Below are 17528 nucleotides of genomic sequence, written 5' to 3'. Positions count from 1 at the left end.
GGAAACTTCCCTGTGTGTCAATGAAAAGAAAGGGAGACCTGCCAGCACTCTTTTGTTGGTTCAGAAGTTCTGGTCTCAAGTCAAGATGCTTAAGTTACCCTACATACTTTCTCCCAGACTCTCAAACCTTCATTAGCCCCTCACATTTCCACCTCCCTCTTTATTTCAGTTGATTCATCTCCTAGCCTTAAAAAAAAAAAAAGGTCCAAAACACAGAACAACAAAACCCCATAAGCTAGTGTGGGTCCTTGGAATCACCCTCATCAATTTGCTTTTCAATTTATTTATTATTCCATAACTTAGGTGATATGGAAAAGCATGAAAGTATAATTTGTGTCCCTGTTTCCTCAGCATGGGCCTCTAATAATCTGCCGGGCCCACTGGGTTAGTTTTTTATGTTCCCACGTAGCCACATCTCTGAGAGTTCCACACATTTATCTTATCAGTTATAAATGTTTAAATTTTCCTTGTTCCATATTAAAGAAACCAAGGTCTACTATAGAATTGTGGAACTGCTTAAATGTCCATGAAGACATACGTCACTTTGGGATTATCTACCATTTATAAAATGCTATAAAAAATACCATTTTAAAAAAAGAAGTATGGAGAAAGATTTAAAGAAGCTATTAAAAGGGAAAAATAAACTTAGCTATCATGTAGAAATATATTCTACATTTGAAATAAGGCCTAAATCAAAGGGAGCAATGTTAGAGGAACTGAAATGCATTTATGGATAAAACAAACACCTTGTATTTGAAGAAATTAACCATGCAAATTAGATGAAGGAAGACACTAATGATAACTATTTTTAGAATTATATTAATAATTCAAATCCATTATACTAACTACATAATAATTTAAATATTTATATCAATAAATTTATTGATGTTGATTTTTTTAAAACTCAAACTATATTAACATTATGATTTTCAAATGCAAAGCAGTTTCTAGGTGACTTTTATATGCATATAGAATATTTGCATATATTTTATATATATGTTTTAGACAAGTGTATTATTGAAACTCACATATTCTAATTAATAGGATGTGGGTGATTTTCTGTATCTCTTCAGACCATTCCCTAATTAAAATCAAGCTTGAGAGGTTGCTGCTGCTGACCCACTTTTTGATTTTGAGTACACTGGGTTTGCATGAATTTCTATCAGGCTGAGCCATTAACCACTTGTTAAATTATTCTAGTCTGAGTGCCAACAAAGCTCCCCACTACTTTTGCTGTTGACAAGGTTATTTGTAGAAGAGGAGTGCCCCTTTTCTTTGAAGAGCTGTCATGTCCATTCATCATATGACCGTTTTGTCTAAGCTTCCAATTTTTGCTTTCTGGTAACAGTCTAAACAGCATTTGTGATATCTGAGATCTACTTCAAAAACCTACTTAGTGCCAGCATGATGGATGGTGTACTTTGCAACTTCTTTGTAATTCATTGTGCACTAGAAAGGTGACATTGTTTACCCCATCATAATGACAGGTGGGTCAGTAAAAGGGTCCTAAGGAGAGTTGTCCTGTCAGATGCAAAATACATATTAAAATGGATACATAAATAATTTAGCATGAGTGAGGTTAGCTTCAGGGAGTAAACAGTGATTCATATTTTTATTAAAAGAAAAATATCAACTATAATGTCATCATACTACCAAAGACATTGGTAGTGAATGCTGACAATGTCTAGTCAGTTTTATAAATAGAATGTATGGCTTTATGTAATCCCTGTGCAATTATTTCTTTTGTCCTTTGTGAAACCCACATAGCTGCAGAAAAGCAAAGGAAACAATTAATATTTAATATAGGTTGGTGAGATTGGAGTCTACTGTGTTTATATTTTTGAACAGAGGATTTGTTTTCATTTTAATACAGTTTATGGATTTGGGAATTTTCTTCCTGTTAAGTATTATTTTGTGTCTGGAAGTAAAAACAAATAATGCAATTTTATGGAGAAACTTATTTGCAACAACTCATTAACTGTGTGCATAAGATAGATTGTCATCAACACATTTATCACTACCCCATTCCTCAGAGAGCCCAGAGTAGCATTCTTCCTTACTGGCTGTACAACTGTGGGTTGGTCACTTTAGCTCTCTAAGCCTCAGTGTTCTCATCCATATAAGGGGAATGGTATAGTACCTCCATTGGCTGTGGTGGGGAAGAAATTATATAAACCATGTAGAGCACACAGAGTGCACTTAGAAAGCACTCTGTAAAAAAAAAAAAAAGAAAGAAAGAAAGAAAGAAAGAAAGAAAGAAAGAAAGAAAGCAAGCACTCTGTTAGCTATTGTTATTACATGGTATAAAATAAATACATTTAAATGGGAGAAATTAAAATATCAGAACTATATATCATGATTTGAAACTTTTATGATATTGTCTGACTGTAATCTTCTAGTCTTCTGTTTAATATGACAAATATTAACAGGAAAATGCCTTGTTAATTATGAATAAATAATAAAATATAATATCCGATCACATTTTTAATTTAAAACTAACAGCTCAAAGAATCTAGGAGTAAATATTTTACTTTAAATTCATAATGACAAGTCATGTTAACTTGGGTCTGAAGAGCATTGCTTATTCTCATTTTGTAAAATATCAAGCCATAGTTTAACAAATGATATCTAAACTCTGTATCAGGGGCACCTGGTGGCTCAGTCTCTTAAGCATGTAACTTCGGCTCAGGGCTGGAACTCACGGTTCCTTAGGCGGAGCCCCACATCAGGCTCTCTGCTGTCAGCTCCGAGCCTGCTTTGGATCCTCTCTCCCCCTCTTTCTCTGCCCCTCCCGGGCTCATGCTCGCTGTCACTCTCACGCTCACTCTCGCTCTTGGTCTCTCAAAAATAAATAAACATTAAAAAATATGTACCTTACATATAAAATTTACCTCACTTCAGTGGGTGCTGCAAATTCAGTTTTTTTCAGAACTAGAAAGATCTGCAGAAAAGTTGATCCTTAGGTTTATGTATTATTTCAATATGCTAATCTAATTGATTTAAAATGTTTTTTAATGCTGAATTTTTTTTGAGAGAGAGAGAGAGAGCATACACGCACACGCGCAGGAGGGGGGTAGGGCCAGAGAGAGGAAGACACAGAATTGGAAGTCGGCTCCAGGCTCTGAGCTGTCAGCACAGAGCCCAACATGGGGCTCGAACTCACAAACCACGAGATCATGACCTGAGTCTAAGTTTGACGCTTAACTGACTGAGGGACCCAGGTGCCCCTAAACTAATTGATTTTAAAAGCAGCAGAATTCTGTCCAATTACTTTCATGGCCTCCAGGAAGAATTCTCTTGAATGAATTTGCAACTCCTTCAATATCCTTACCTTAATAAGTTAAGTATCATTTATTAAATAAAGTGCCCTATGATTATTAATTTGTTTTTCCTTATATTTTAATTTGATAGTGAAAGATTAGGTGACTAATAGAGCGTTTAGCCATCTGGGTTTGAGTAATATAACAGGCAACATTCAACATTCAGCAAATACATACTGCATACCTCTTAGGTGCCAGTCACAGGGGACAAAAGTGATAAATAAGAAGGCTCTAGACACTGTCCACATGCAGCTGGCAGTCTAATAGGAGAAACTGTCAGGTAAGTAGTTACAAACTGCATGGCTCAATACTGCTATGAGGCTATGAGCACTAGCAAAACATTTAAATATTTTACACTCCAGTTTTCTCATCTATAAAATGGGCAGAAACACTCCCAAATATGAGTGTTCTGAAGATAGACTGAACACCATTTATACGAGCTCTGTAGTAAAGTGTCTAGCACTGAGGGCATAAATAGTTAAATACTGATTTTCGTTTTCCCCGTATCTTGTCATAACAGTCCTGTCCACATCAATCTTTCTCCCAACCCTCCCTTGCTTTCTCCCTCTCTGTCTCAAAGGCCTTATGTTCAATTCCAACTTTTTTTTAATGTTTATTTATTTTTGAGAGAGAGGTGCAAGGGGCAGAGACAGAGAGAGGGAGGCACAGAATCTAAAGCAGACTCCAGGCTCTAAGCTGTCAGCACCGAGCCTAATGTGGGCACAAACCCACAAACCATGATATCGTGACCTGAGCTGAAGTTGGACGCTTAACAGACTGAGCCACCCAGGCGCCCCCAATTTCTAACTTTCTGTTAGCTGGGATTTCCTGTGAAGTCCTCTTACCGTCATCTCTCTCTTACTATTATGCACCTCTTACCTTCCTCTGCTTCTTAGCTCTACGTTGCCAAGACCTGGGCACAAGCTGCAACCTATACCTCTAATGCATACCCATTTCTGTTTTCAACCACCTAGGAAAGCCCTGAGTAACATATTGTTCTACACTTAAAAGGCCAAGTACAAGTGCCCCAGTGGTGTGCCAGAATGGTTCATGTCAGCTTGTTCCTGATAGTGGAAGTCAATTCTGTGCATTTCTCCTAATTCTGGTCTAATATTTAAACCACAGAAAATGTTTAAATGCTACACATCAGGGATCTTCACCCCCATACCCACCCCACCACCCTCCTTTCCCACCCCTGCTGAGATCCCTTTTATGAGCATACAACTTCCCTGCACTCAGTACTCAGCAAGAAACAGTTTTGCCAATTATAGCATGGCCACAATATTTGGGCAAGGAACATATGCCATTGGGTAAACAGTGCACTCAAATTCCACTTCAAACCCCTTACACATTCCATCCAGAGCCACAGAGATCACTCAAAAGTCAATAACAATATTTTAAGGGGCAGAGAACTTCCTTCTGATTTGTTTGAAAGAGGAAGTTCCTTAGTCAGATGAAGTTCACCTTTCACATAGAGCTGATGGAAGATCCAGAGGTAAATTCTTTTCAAGAAATTTCCTCAAATTATGTCAGATGTAAACCCTTCTGGGGTAATTGCTGCAAAGTATCAACTGACCTTCCATCCACTTTCTGAAGCAACTGACACTGGTCCACCAGCTTCCTTCATGGATAAATTTCCTGAAATCCCATCCTAATCTGATCTCTACCCCTATAAGAAAATCCTAACAGAACTGTGCCTAACTCTGGTTAAATTTCTGTATTACAATAGTTTTAACTTAATTTTTTTCATCTTTTAGGTGGGTGTGCATATATTAGATTATAAAACATTTTGCAAATTTTTAAAATAATTACTGTGTGTCAAGACAATTAACTGCTCTGGTTTATCTTTGTTATTTCTGCCATAAAAATGTGGTCATCATGTCAATAAGTCTTACATTCAGTATATCATTGTAGCAGATATTTTTTTCCAGCAAATTTATATATTACATGCAAAAAAAGTATAAAAATGAATCTTTTACACCAAAGACCACAAAACTGTGTGTATCTCTTAGTCTTAGTGCTGGATTCATTTGGGGTGTACCAGTTTAGCACACTAGCTGGTATCCCTTCTGATTGGCTAGGAGCTCATTTTAACTGACTAGTACTTGTGTTCTAGTTATTAAAGATTTTAAATAACTAAGTATTATTTAAAAAGTTATTTAATATTAATCATTGTTTAACATTAAAATATTAAATACTTTATATAGGTTCCTACTTAGGCCAACCCCTAATTGGTCTTGATCAGCTAGAAGACCATCTTGAGGAATTTGAGAAGGTGATGTCTGATTAGTGATGTCAGCCACAGGATCGGGAGGAAGCAGTATTGCCTTTCATGCTTCAGTACAGTGTGGTTTTCATAAAGATGTGCATGATGGAAAGCCATTGAGTGAACTTGAAAAGGAAGTACTAATAAAATTCTAGGAATATCTGAAATCTGAAGTCTTCATAAATATTAACATAATAACCCTTTTTGGAAAAGACAGAGGTAAACATGGAGGCACATTTTGATTTTACAAGTTTGTAATAGACATAAGCACTAATTTGAAGAGGATTCAAAGCTAGATTATATAAGATGGCAGTAAATTTCTGAAGTAAAACTTGTATTTAGGTGAATAATACTTGTGATGATACTGTACCTTGTCAGTATGAGAACTGCTCGGGTTTACCATTTCTGACTCTGAGTAGAAAATTACTGTTTTAGTCAAAGCAGCAATGCTTTTCAAATATTCTGTACATTCAGAATCAATTAGAAAAGAGCTGAGAGGATACAGAGTGATTGATTTGGTTGAAAATGTCAAGTCTGAAAAGTTTCAAAGCATACATCATGTCATAAGCGTGAATAATTTTTGCTACCTCAAGTTAGAAGAGAAACATGGCACTGGATTGTTCCCTAGTGTGGAGCACAGGCCACCTATAGGTGGATGGTCCCAGGTATTTTTCTCTGACCTAGTTACTTTCCATGATTGTTCTGTTTATTTTATTTAGCTGACTATAGGACATGACAGTTCTATTCATTGCTCTTAGTTATTCCCTTCTGTTGCTTCTGCTCAGGATATTTTCTCCATTTTTATTTTTTTTTTGTTTTGCGTAGAGCCGTAAAAACACCGATGTAACAGAATATCAATTTTTAATGCTTTGATTTTTGTTATTGCTAATTATCTGCTATGATTCCTTCTAATCACATATTTTACTACAAAATATAATCATATTTTAATATTAGTTTTTTTTTTTTTTTTTTTTTTTTTTTTTAAATTTTTTCCCAACGTTTTTTATTTATTTTTGGGACAGGGAGAAACAGAGCATGAACGGGGGAGGGGCAGAGAGAGAGGGAGACACAGAATCGGAAACAGGCTCCAGGCTCCGAGCCATCAGCCCAGAGCCTGACGCGGGGCTCGAACTCACGGACCGCGAGATCGTGACCTGGCTGAAGTCGGACGCTTAACCGACTGCGCCACCCAGGCGCCCCTTAGTATTTATTTTTAAACTGTGCCACTTATTCTCTTAGCTGCTTCTATATGGCCCATCCCCCCTGCTGTCATTTCAATACTATAATATTTTAATAAAGTATAAAATATTTGTTTTTGGTTTTTTGTTTTAGTTGTTGCTGCTTTTTTTTTTAATGTTTATTTATTTTTGAGAGAGAGAGAGAGAGAGAGACAGAGCGTGAGTGGGGGAGGGGCTAGAGAGAGAGGGAGACACAGAATCCAAAGCAGGCTCCAGGCTCCAAGCTGTCAGCATAGAGCCCGACGCGGGGCTCAGGCTCACGAACTGTGAGATCATGACCCCAGCTGAAGTCGGACGCTTAACCGACTGAGCCGCCCAGTTTCCCCAGTTGTTGTTGCTGTTTTAAGTTCTTTGTTCTTAGTCAAAAATTAATGTATAGAATTTAAATAAAAATTAATGTGTAGACTTTTGTATATCTCTCCCTAGTTAAAAAATTTTAAAACAAAATGGAACTAGTTTTGTTTTACTCTGTAACCTCTCCATTACCCCCTCCTATATGTCAGGGAAGTCCTCAGTGGAAAAATTGGTGCACACGAATGAATAGTTCAACAAGTGCATAGATTCTTGCTCATTTGATATTTTCCAAAGGGATTAGTCAGATGTAACTAAATTCTTGGTATTTGGACATAAATTAAACACTGTACCCCAACCGGTTGAGTGGATGATTTTCTAGTGTGACAGAATACATACAATAAGAAAAGGTTCATTGTGGCAACAAGAATGTATGGAAAGAAGTGGCTTGACATTTTGTCATATCATTGTATATTGATTTGTGTCTCAGAAAATTCAGTTGCTTTCTTGCAACTGTGATTTTTCAGTTTGCTTAAAGGTAAATAGGAAAGACTTTTAGAAAGGACCTGATTCAGAGGCATCCTTTGAAGGCAATAGATACATTTTTATTATTACCTGTTAAACCATGAGAACACTGATTTCTGTAATTGTTGATTTTTAATGCATAAGTCAAAATAAATTGGCTCAAAGTGCATAAGCCAAAATAAATTGATATAATGATGCTGTGTGGAGGACTATTTTTGTGAAAAAAAGAAACAAAAGCCTCTTAATGTTAAAATGCTTGACTCTATTGATATGCTATTTAAAGAAAGATAATGAAAGAGCTCTTTAATTAAAATTGCCATTATTGAGGCAAGCTTTCACTATTTTCCAATGATATAAAATGTCTTTTACAGAAGTGGTATTTTTGTAACTGTCACACCTTTCTGGTATGTATACAAACAAAAAGTTCAAAGTCTAGCCTACACCCTCCCAGACCAGCGTGCTTTTCCTCCAGTCTCTACTAGATATGAAAAATATGTTCATTAATATAACCAAGAGAGGGATATCCCTATTTTAATATGGTATCAGTGAATCACAGATAATTAGTAGGTAGCTTGAAATTTTGAAATGAATAATATGAATTCTCTCATTTTTCCAATGTGATTATTAATATTATGTGATCATTTATTTAATCAGGCTTTTAAAATAATAAGTCAACAGTTATTTATATTATAATGGTATAAGCAAACTCAAAAATTCTATTAATAAGGCACTGATTTAATCACATTGTATAGAAATAAAATTATAACCCAAAGCCATTCTGACAGAAGTGTTAACAACTGTATTTTCTTAGGAAATCCATTTGAAAATACAGCTTTACTTTTTAGAGATATTGTATGAACTGTAATCGTTTCAGTTTAAGACAGTTAACAGTGTATGGTGGACACCTGGATGAGGGCTGAGAAACGTGCATGATGGGCCCTTCGCTGAGGAAAAACAGTATCTTATCTATCTATCTATCTATCTATCTACATATATCTATCTACATATACCTATCTATCTACATATATATATATGTAGTCCAGTGATGTCCTCAAGAGAGTCAGGTTCAAAGTAGAGAAGGCACATTTACTTAGGCAACAGGGAAATACAGTTCATCAGGTAGGTAACATTTGAAATGGGCTGTAATGTGTCAGTAAAGCTTTGACAGATGCAAATGAAGGGGCCAAGGGAATATTTCATGCTGGAAATGTTTCCTCTAACAGATATGCTGGTATCTTGGTGGTATTCACATGTTCTTCTAAACACAGAATTGTTTCTTCACACGAGTGTTCTATGGAGGCCCTTTGCATACAACTGGTAACAGTAATTAGCTCCAGTTGAGAAGAGTGGGAATTTAGAGGTCTGGATTCTCCCAACTCTGTTCTCATTGTTTGCCACCTTAATGCCTAATGTTAGCTCCTTAATGCCTCAGTGTATATATGCTGTAGTTTGAAACAGCACGTTTCATATAATTTTATCACTGGAAAGCATAACAACTACTATTTTAATAATAAAAATTATTGAAACCAAACCGGAAAGGAATCATCTTGGCTCATAAGAATATGTGTTTGATAGAACCCTTGGTGTGGTACTTTTCAAGGAGAAGGAAAGGGGCAGCTATGTTAGAGAATTCCATTAGAATCTTAGAAAGGTATAAAATTTTAGCAGTAATTAAAGGGGATTCTTAAAAATAAGAAATATTGATATAGAATATAAGACCACTATATGGATGGGAGTGGGAAATATGACTGAAATTGTAGTTTGGGATCATGTTCTGAAATCTTTGAATGCCAGACTGGCACATATGGTTGGTTGTACAGGTTGTATCTTGCATAACCCAAGGAGTTGTCATTCACAACTGAATATGTGCACCACCTGAACAGCTGTACGTGATGGGCTTTGTTTAGTTTGGAAAAGAATTGAAAGCCTTTACATTGTTCTCAAGTCGAAGAATGGTGTAATTGTTGTTGAGATTTAAAGAAATTAATCTTGTAGTATTTTGTAAAATGATTCAAATTTCAGAAACATAAATATACAATATACCAAACTTGGTCATCCACTAGGGGATGAATTGGGTTTGTAACTTATCTAGAAGGGAGAGGGCAAGGTTCAAATGACTCTAAAACTTTTTCTCAAGTTACCAGAAGAATTGTACCCTGACAGAAAAATAGAAAGATCATGTTTGTGGTGATTAGGTCAAGGTAAGAGTGCAAATAGTTCTCCTTTGACTATTTCAAATTATTGTGAATGATTTTGTCACACTAAATGGACAGTTTGCTAGAATTCTTCCTACAAGACTTTTTTTGTCTTTTCTTCTCTTTCAGGCTGAAGTCATTGATGTGAGTTATGGAAATGCAAATGACTTAAAAAGGATACAAAAAATGAAAAATACAACGAATAAGATTGCACTCCTGAAATTAGGAAAATTGCCATTACTTTATAAGGTTGGTCCAATGGCTGTTGCTGGTGGGGTGAACATTTTATTTTGTTTTGTTGAAGTTACATGCCTCTGTGAGTGGAGAGAGAGACAGAGGCAGAGACAGAGAAAGAGGGAGAAGGAGAAGCACACAGAGTCAGAGAGTATCACATGAAGATGACTTTCCAAAATAGAATATTTTAAATTAAAATCTTTAAGAAAAATAGTTGATGTCATTATTAATTACTTGAGACAGAAGATACTTTAAGCCAGGTATTGATGAGTTTGTGGGACCTTGATAAAATTGGCATACTCTTCACAATAATACTGATATAGTAGAATGCTAAAATTGAGAGCCAGAGTGTCCTCTTCCTAGGACATATGTGAAACTATTATCAAAACTGACTAATTACTATGTGCTTTGTGTTAGACAAGTATCCAGAAGATTTATACTCCTTAAAGATTGATTTTGTCAACTGTATAACTTCACAGTTACTGACCGTACTCAAGAATTTAATTAAAATATAATATGCTAAGGAGAAATAGAATTTTGATTTATTTTATTTAAATAGAAGTTTATTAACACTTATCCAATAGATGCATTTACATAATTAAAGCAGCTCTAAGTATCTCATAATGAACCACCACGATAGACAGCCACTACTGCTCATTCTTACTTCATTTCCCTTTTCTATTTAAAAAGAATGGTCAGTGTAGTTGTGGCACCGGCACTCTCTGGTTCTGAAGATATATTGGGTTTCTCTTTATAAAACCCTTAAAGATTTTTGCTTCCTAGAGCCAAAAAAAGTTTCCAGAAATCTGTTTGTATACTCTGTAAGGAAACAAGAGAACAGGTATGCTTCTTTGTCATTATCTTCTATGGATGCTCTTATACTTAAATCAATGCCTGATAGTAGATAATTGGCCAGATTTTAAAGTAGTCTTGAAAATACATTGTTTGATATATGTATATATATATATATATGTGTGTGTGTGTGTGTGTGTGTGTGTATCAATGTGATATTAGTTTTTTAGCAATGTAATTTGTCAATATGTATTAAGTGACTTAATCATATTTTGATCCAATGATTCTGGTTTAATCAATATATTATAAAGGGGAAAAAACAGACAATAAAGATCATCAATGATGTGACAGATTTTAGAAATGTTATATATGTCCAGCTTAGTATTGAAAATGATGCTACATTTGTATAGCTGAATACTGTATAATTACAAGGTAAAGAAGAATATTGAACAGCAAGTGAGCATCCTCTTAAGTCAAACAAGTTATAGAGAGGACATTTATAATAATTATAATAATAATTATATTATTGTTACATCTAAAGATAGCATGTTAGTAATATGAGATAAATACTTTTCTAAGTGTTGTTGTTGTTGTTTTTTAGTCTTCACAATAATCATGTTGTTGAGGTAGGGACCGTTATTATCTTCAATTTACAGGAGAGGTAACTGAGGTAGGAAAAGAATAAGCAACTGGCTCAAAGACAAACAGCTAGTTAGATGAAACAATAGGGATTTACATCCAAGCAGTTTCATGTCACATTATGAGTCTTTAATGTGTAAGTAAGTGTATGTGTGTTGTTAGAGTACTTTGGTAGATAGATATAGCTAACTAGCTAATCAAATGATAATATATATATGAGTGGGTGTTTCAATGTGACCTACCCAACACCAGTGTGTCAAAGGAAAACATTAAAACCATGTCAGTCTATTGTTGAACCTCTTACATCTGTGGTATAAAAGGTTTGGAGGATGGTGGGGAAAGAAGATTTTATGAATAGAAATTTTGGAGAAATTTAAGTTCCATTGCAAGCCTAGTGATGAAATCTTCAATGGAACCATGTGGAGGGCTTAATGTGTGTCCTCTGCAATATGGGGAACATGGTAGACTGGTGGCTGACTCACCTGAGAAACCTGTGAGTAAGAGATGAGTTTGACGCTCAGCATCTAATAAATGAGCAGGAAAGGAGTGTCTGTGTTGGGATTGGCCTGTGTCTCCAGACCTTGGAGCAGAAAAATATATGTCTTTATATATTTATGCAATATCAATATCTATCTCTATCTATAGATAGATATAGTTATATATACATGCATATATTTGCCTGGGACCTAGAAACGGTGTCTATTATTGGCTCTTTAAAAAATAAATCAAAGTAGCTGCCTGTGTAGTCCATCTGGTCTGGAGAACGTGCTGATGTTTATAGCAACTCTTGAAAACGTAGAATAGAGCAGTAGAGAGGTAACACAAATTCATATTGACCTAAAAACTACCCAAAGAGCAAAACTAATCTAAACTGGTATATTTTCTAATGAAATAGAAGAGTATAAGGAATTAAATATTTTTGTCAAACTACTTGACTTTAGCCTGGTCAAATCTGAAGTTCTCTGGTCTGGGCTAGACTAGCAGGAGTGGATTATTTTCTCCTGGCCAAGAAATGTTTTGCCTGCCCACACCCCCCCAGCCCCCCCGTGTTCTGATGTACCTTCCTTTGACCCAAAAAGGCTCACAGCTATCCAGTGTTATTTACTCCAGTCTCTAGGGGCCAATTATATAAATTGGGTTAATGGAATTATGGATGATTTCTACTTCTTTATATTTTCCCATTGTTAGTAATATGGGCTAGATATTTTTCTAAGCTTTTTAAGTGTACTATCACATTAATCTTCATAATAATCATATTATTGAAGCAGGGACTCTTATTACCTTCAATTTATGGATAAGTATCATTAGTGCATGAGGAAAGAAAGAATACAGAGTAACTCCTTCCTCAACAACAGACCTGAGCTGGCAGAGGGCAAGAAGATGAAATTTTATTTTATTTTATTTTTTTTTCAACATTTTTTATTTATTTTTGGGACAGAGAGAGACAGAGCATGAACGGGGGAGGGGCAGAGAGAGAGGGAGACACAGAATCGGAAACAGGCTCCAGGCTCCGAGCCATCAGCCCAGAGCCTGACGCGGGGCTCGAACTCACGGACCGCGAGATCGTGACCTGGCTGAAGTCGGACGCTTAACCGACTGCGCCACCCAGGCGCCCCAAGAAGATGAAATTTTAAATCAAGGGTGGAGTTTTGATCATGATGTGAGACTATGTATTCTAATTATTTAAGACAAGTGACTCAGACTGATTATAAGACTTTTTAAATTACCAATTATCAGAAGAAGTCTTCATCTAGCAGTCTGGGGATCTTCTCTAGGTATGTTTTGAGTGGGCAATAGGAAACAGAGTAGCATTGCCTCTGGTATATAAATCCTGCTTGTTCAATATACCAGTGATCTATATGACTAAAATGCTGTGTGTGGTAGGGGCCAATTATATGAATTGAATTGGTGAAATTATGAATGATTTCTACTTTTTCATATTTTCCTGAATTTCTAAATGTTCTATAGTGATTGTGTATATATTGTATAAGCAAAACAAGCAAAAAAAGCCTTTAAAAATTCAAGTTAGATAAAGCATTCACAAACTTTCCTAAGTATTTATAGGGCAAATATTCAAAATCCTCACCAGTAGATTATGAGTTAACACAGAGCAAGGTTTCTTTGTATTTGACTTCTCCAGAGAATATTTACATTATGAAACCATTGGCCATATCTACAAAGTAGTGAATTAGTGGTTTAGCTAGAATGGGACACAATTATTAAGAGCCTGGTATATTTCCCCTGATCATTTTCCTTATAGGCCCATGAGTAGATTTAACAAGAGATCTATGCAGAATCCCCCTCCAGACAGAGCCTTACCACAAACTTAGCATTATCTTCTAGGCAGAAGACAGGGTATTCTTTCTTTAACCTTTTAAATTCCACTCTAGCCATCTCTGTTTTCTGTGGATTATCCCAGATATCTGAGGGAATCATTGATAGTACATTAATATACAGTCACCTAGTAAAGCAAAAGTAAGCATTGATTAGATAAAGTTGTGCAGCATGGTAACAGCTGAGCTTGCTTAACTGGTCCATCAAATATATTCTGGGACTGAAAGTGGAAAGTGTGTTAATACAGTAATACAGCTGGGTTGAAAAAGGCAGAGAACCACTTGACTGTTTTGTGCATCACTACTGCTAATCATGATTCCAAATAAGCATCTGGACTGGGTACATGCAGCGGAATGAGTGAAGAGAAAATTTAATCTGTTCTTACTTGTGTAGTAGTTACTAAATCAAGTTCAATAATAAATATGGGAGGGATTCTCTGCATCTGAGATAGAGCAAAAAGGGAACTTAATTGTGATGTTATCTCCTAAAAAATGAGTAGAAAAAGAATCAGTGGCCAAGGAGATCTTATTAGTTTTATCATAAATACTATGTATGTGTTGATTTAGCCTCCATGAAGGGTTTGATGAGAAAATCCCTACACGGTGTAGCAGAAAGTATGAAATGCAAATAGCTTTTAGATATATGCCTTGACATCCATATTTTATTACTGCAGGGAAGAGCGAACCCAATTCTCCAGGTCTAGCTTGTGCTAGTTCCCTTAAGCTTAAACCTTAGAGAAAAGGCATTAGGTTTACTTTAGTTTTGTATTTTAGCAGTTTATTTTATAGGAAAGTGCTTTACTTCTTTAAGCTTTAAGACAGAATATTATTTTATATGTCATAATGGATTCACTTAGATTTCTCTCAGTGACAATCTGAAACATAGTAAAGCCCATCTGAAGACCCTCACATATTCCCAAATTGCTGAATAGCACTCTAGTATGAAATTTATTTTATAAATGCAATAAAAGCATTTGGCTTTCTTTTTAGAGCCATTTTCACAAAAGCAATAATAAATTACTGTATACTGCATGACAACTAGAAATTGTATAAATCCTGCTGGAACATGGAGGCTGGGCCATTGTCTAGGTCTACACCAGGTATCAGCCTCCCATCTTATAGGAGTCAAATATGTATGCAGTGAAATTACAGATAAATACATATACTTATGCCTTTTTTGCATGGTGAAATTACACATAAAACTCCACAAATGCCATTGCAGTTTTTTATAAATGGAGTAGCATACACCACATATCTAGTACTCACTGTTACACAGTATAATATCTGTTTTTAGGGGCTCGTAGGTTGCTCAGGCTGCTAAGCAACTGACTCTTGGTTTAGGCTCAGGTCATGATCTCATGATTGTGAGATGGAGCCCCGTGTTGGGCTACACACTGAGCCGTGGAGCCTGTTTGGGATTCCCTCTCTCCCTCTCTCCCTGCCCCCTTCCCCCTGCTCTCTCTCTTTCTCTTTCTATCTCAAAAATAAATAAACGCTAGGAGTGCCTGGGCGGCTCAGTGGGTTAAACATATGATTCTTGGTTTCAGCTTAGGTCATGATCTCTGTTAGATCGAGTTCCATGTTGGGCTCTGTGCTTGCAGTGCTGAGCTTGCTTGGGATTCTGTCCATCCCTCTCTGCCTCTCCCTAGCTTGCACACACATGTGCATGTGTGTGCGGGTGCGTGTATGTGTGCTCTCTCTCTCTCAAAATATATAAACTTAAATAAATAAATAAATAAATACATAAATAAACTTTAAAAAAAGTCTCTTAAAAAAGATATCTGTTTTTAAATTTTCCTTGTTTACATTTTTATCCTTATGATCAGAGTTTTAACGATTCAGGAATCCAAATGATTTTGTAATTTCCTACAAATGAATCATTTTCCTTTCTATTCATCCGATAAGATTTATATTTTAATATGAATTGCACATTGTTTGGCCAAGTGTGAAACTTGACCAACTACCACTTAAGTTCCTAAGGCATCCTTACACAGACAGGTAGACCCCACAGAAGAGCCTGGAGGGAAATGAGAGGTAGGAAACAACTGTCAGGTGTTTATACTTTTGAGTAGAATGTTTCCCACAGATTAGGAATGAGGAGCATTATTTAAAGAAAAGTAAGCTTCATACTGTTTACTTAACCTACAAAATAATCAAATTTAAATTGTTGAGTTGGAGATTTAGAAAAATCTATAGATATTAGTGATTTACCAATCAATATTCAACAAATGGACAATTGGATGATCAATAAGAAATCTTCTAGTTTAGGTAAAGTAAATGCTGAGAAACACTATAGTTGAAAATAACTTCACATGAAGTATACGAATGCTTTTCAGATTTGCTGAACTATACTTTGTTCCATTTATTCCAGTATCCTTTTTTTTTCTGATGACATTAATTCAATCCCTATGATAACTACATTTAAAAAGAATTCTTTTTCTTCTAGTTAATAATTAACAGCATTTACTTCAAGTGGTAGAAGTTTAAGTTGGCAAAACTAAAATTTAATTTCTTATTTCCTAAAATTAAAATATGCATTTAATTAATAGCATCAAAAATATGTGTTGCCTAGTACAATAATATAACAATGTAAAAGGATTCAATAGTTTCCAGAGATAAAATATTCATGGTATATCTTGTGTGCGTGTGGTCCACATCGGTACAATCTTATGTGTGGTGTGGCAATAAGGCTGGAAAAATAGGAAAAAAGAGAAAACCCCCTTTTATTTTTAATTTTTTTAAATGTGTATTTATTTTTGAAAGAGAAAGAGACAGCATGAGCAGGGGAGGGGCAGAGACAGAGAGGGAAACACAGAATCTGAAACAGGCTCCAAGCTCTGAGTTGTCAGCACAGAGCCCGACGCGGGGCTCGAACTCACAAACTGGGAGGTCATGACCTGAGCTGAAGTTGGACACTTAACTGACTGAGCCACCCAGGTGCCCCAAAAAAACCCTCCTTCATTGGATTTTAATGCATTATAATTTTTTCTGGTATTAATGATCCTAGCAGATCTATTTATGTGGCACTATATGAATATTTCAGATGAAAAAATATTTAAATCAGCATTGTTGCATGGTGTTTTCAGGTGTAGTTTTGTATATGGAAGCAAACCTGCTTTTTTCTTAAGATAATTTTTGAAAATATTTTAAGAAAATAAAAGCAAACACTATCTTGATACTTACAAAGGGTATACTTGCTCACTGACTGATTTAATGAGGCACTTCAACCCAGTTCTCAGAAGTAATTACAAAAGAACAGTGCTGCATATTTTGTGATTATAAGACCCCAGAGCTGCTCTGTTGAGCACAGAAAACATGGTCAGGACTAGAACACAAAATCAGAAAACAATGGTTTAATGCATTTAAAAGCTAGATCTACTGGGGTTTTTTGTTTTTGTTTTTGTTTTTTAAGCAGAACGCTTTCCATTTTCCACTGATTGATTTTAGTTATTTTTCTAAATAACTTAGACTAAATATTACCGTATCTACAAAAGTTAAGTAGTTTTTGTTGGAATACAACTTCAATCATAAGTTATAATGAAAAAACTTCGGAGTGTGTCATTATTCTGCCATTTAGCAATCAGACTTTAAGAAATCGAGTTTAAAACCAGAATAACTGGGCTGCTTGGGAGGCTCAGTCAGTTAAGCATCTGACTTTGGCTCAGGTCATGATCTCATGGTTCTCGAGTTTGAGC

General features: G+C 35.6%; 1 protein-coding gene across 10 annotated transcripts in view; it reads left to right on the top strand.

Moving 5' to 3' along the window:
- Positions 1-17528, top strand: part of NAALADL2 (N-acetylated alpha-linked acidic dipeptidase like 2) — a 1341335-nt gene that overhangs the window by 783706 nt on the left and 540101 nt on the right. For all 10 annotated transcript variants that reach the window (XM_078432146.1, XM_078432147.1, XM_078432148.1 and 7 more), the window contains one exon: positions 9965-10084. In XM_078432146.1, coding sequence (XP_078288272.1) covers positions 9965-10084 — 120 coding nt within the window. The remainder of the gene's footprint in view (positions 1-9964; positions 10085-17528) is intronic.

This window comes from Panthera onca, chromosome C2 (assembly GCF_046562875.1).
Source record: "Panthera onca isolate mPanOnc1 chromosome C2, mPanOnc1 haplotype 2, whole genome shotgun sequence".
NCBI classification, from domain to species: Eukaryota; Metazoa; Chordata; class Mammalia; order Carnivora; family Felidae; genus Panthera; species Panthera onca.
The sequence above is the reverse complement of the archived record's forward strand: the minus strand, read 5'-3'. Positions and strand labels throughout refer to the sequence as shown.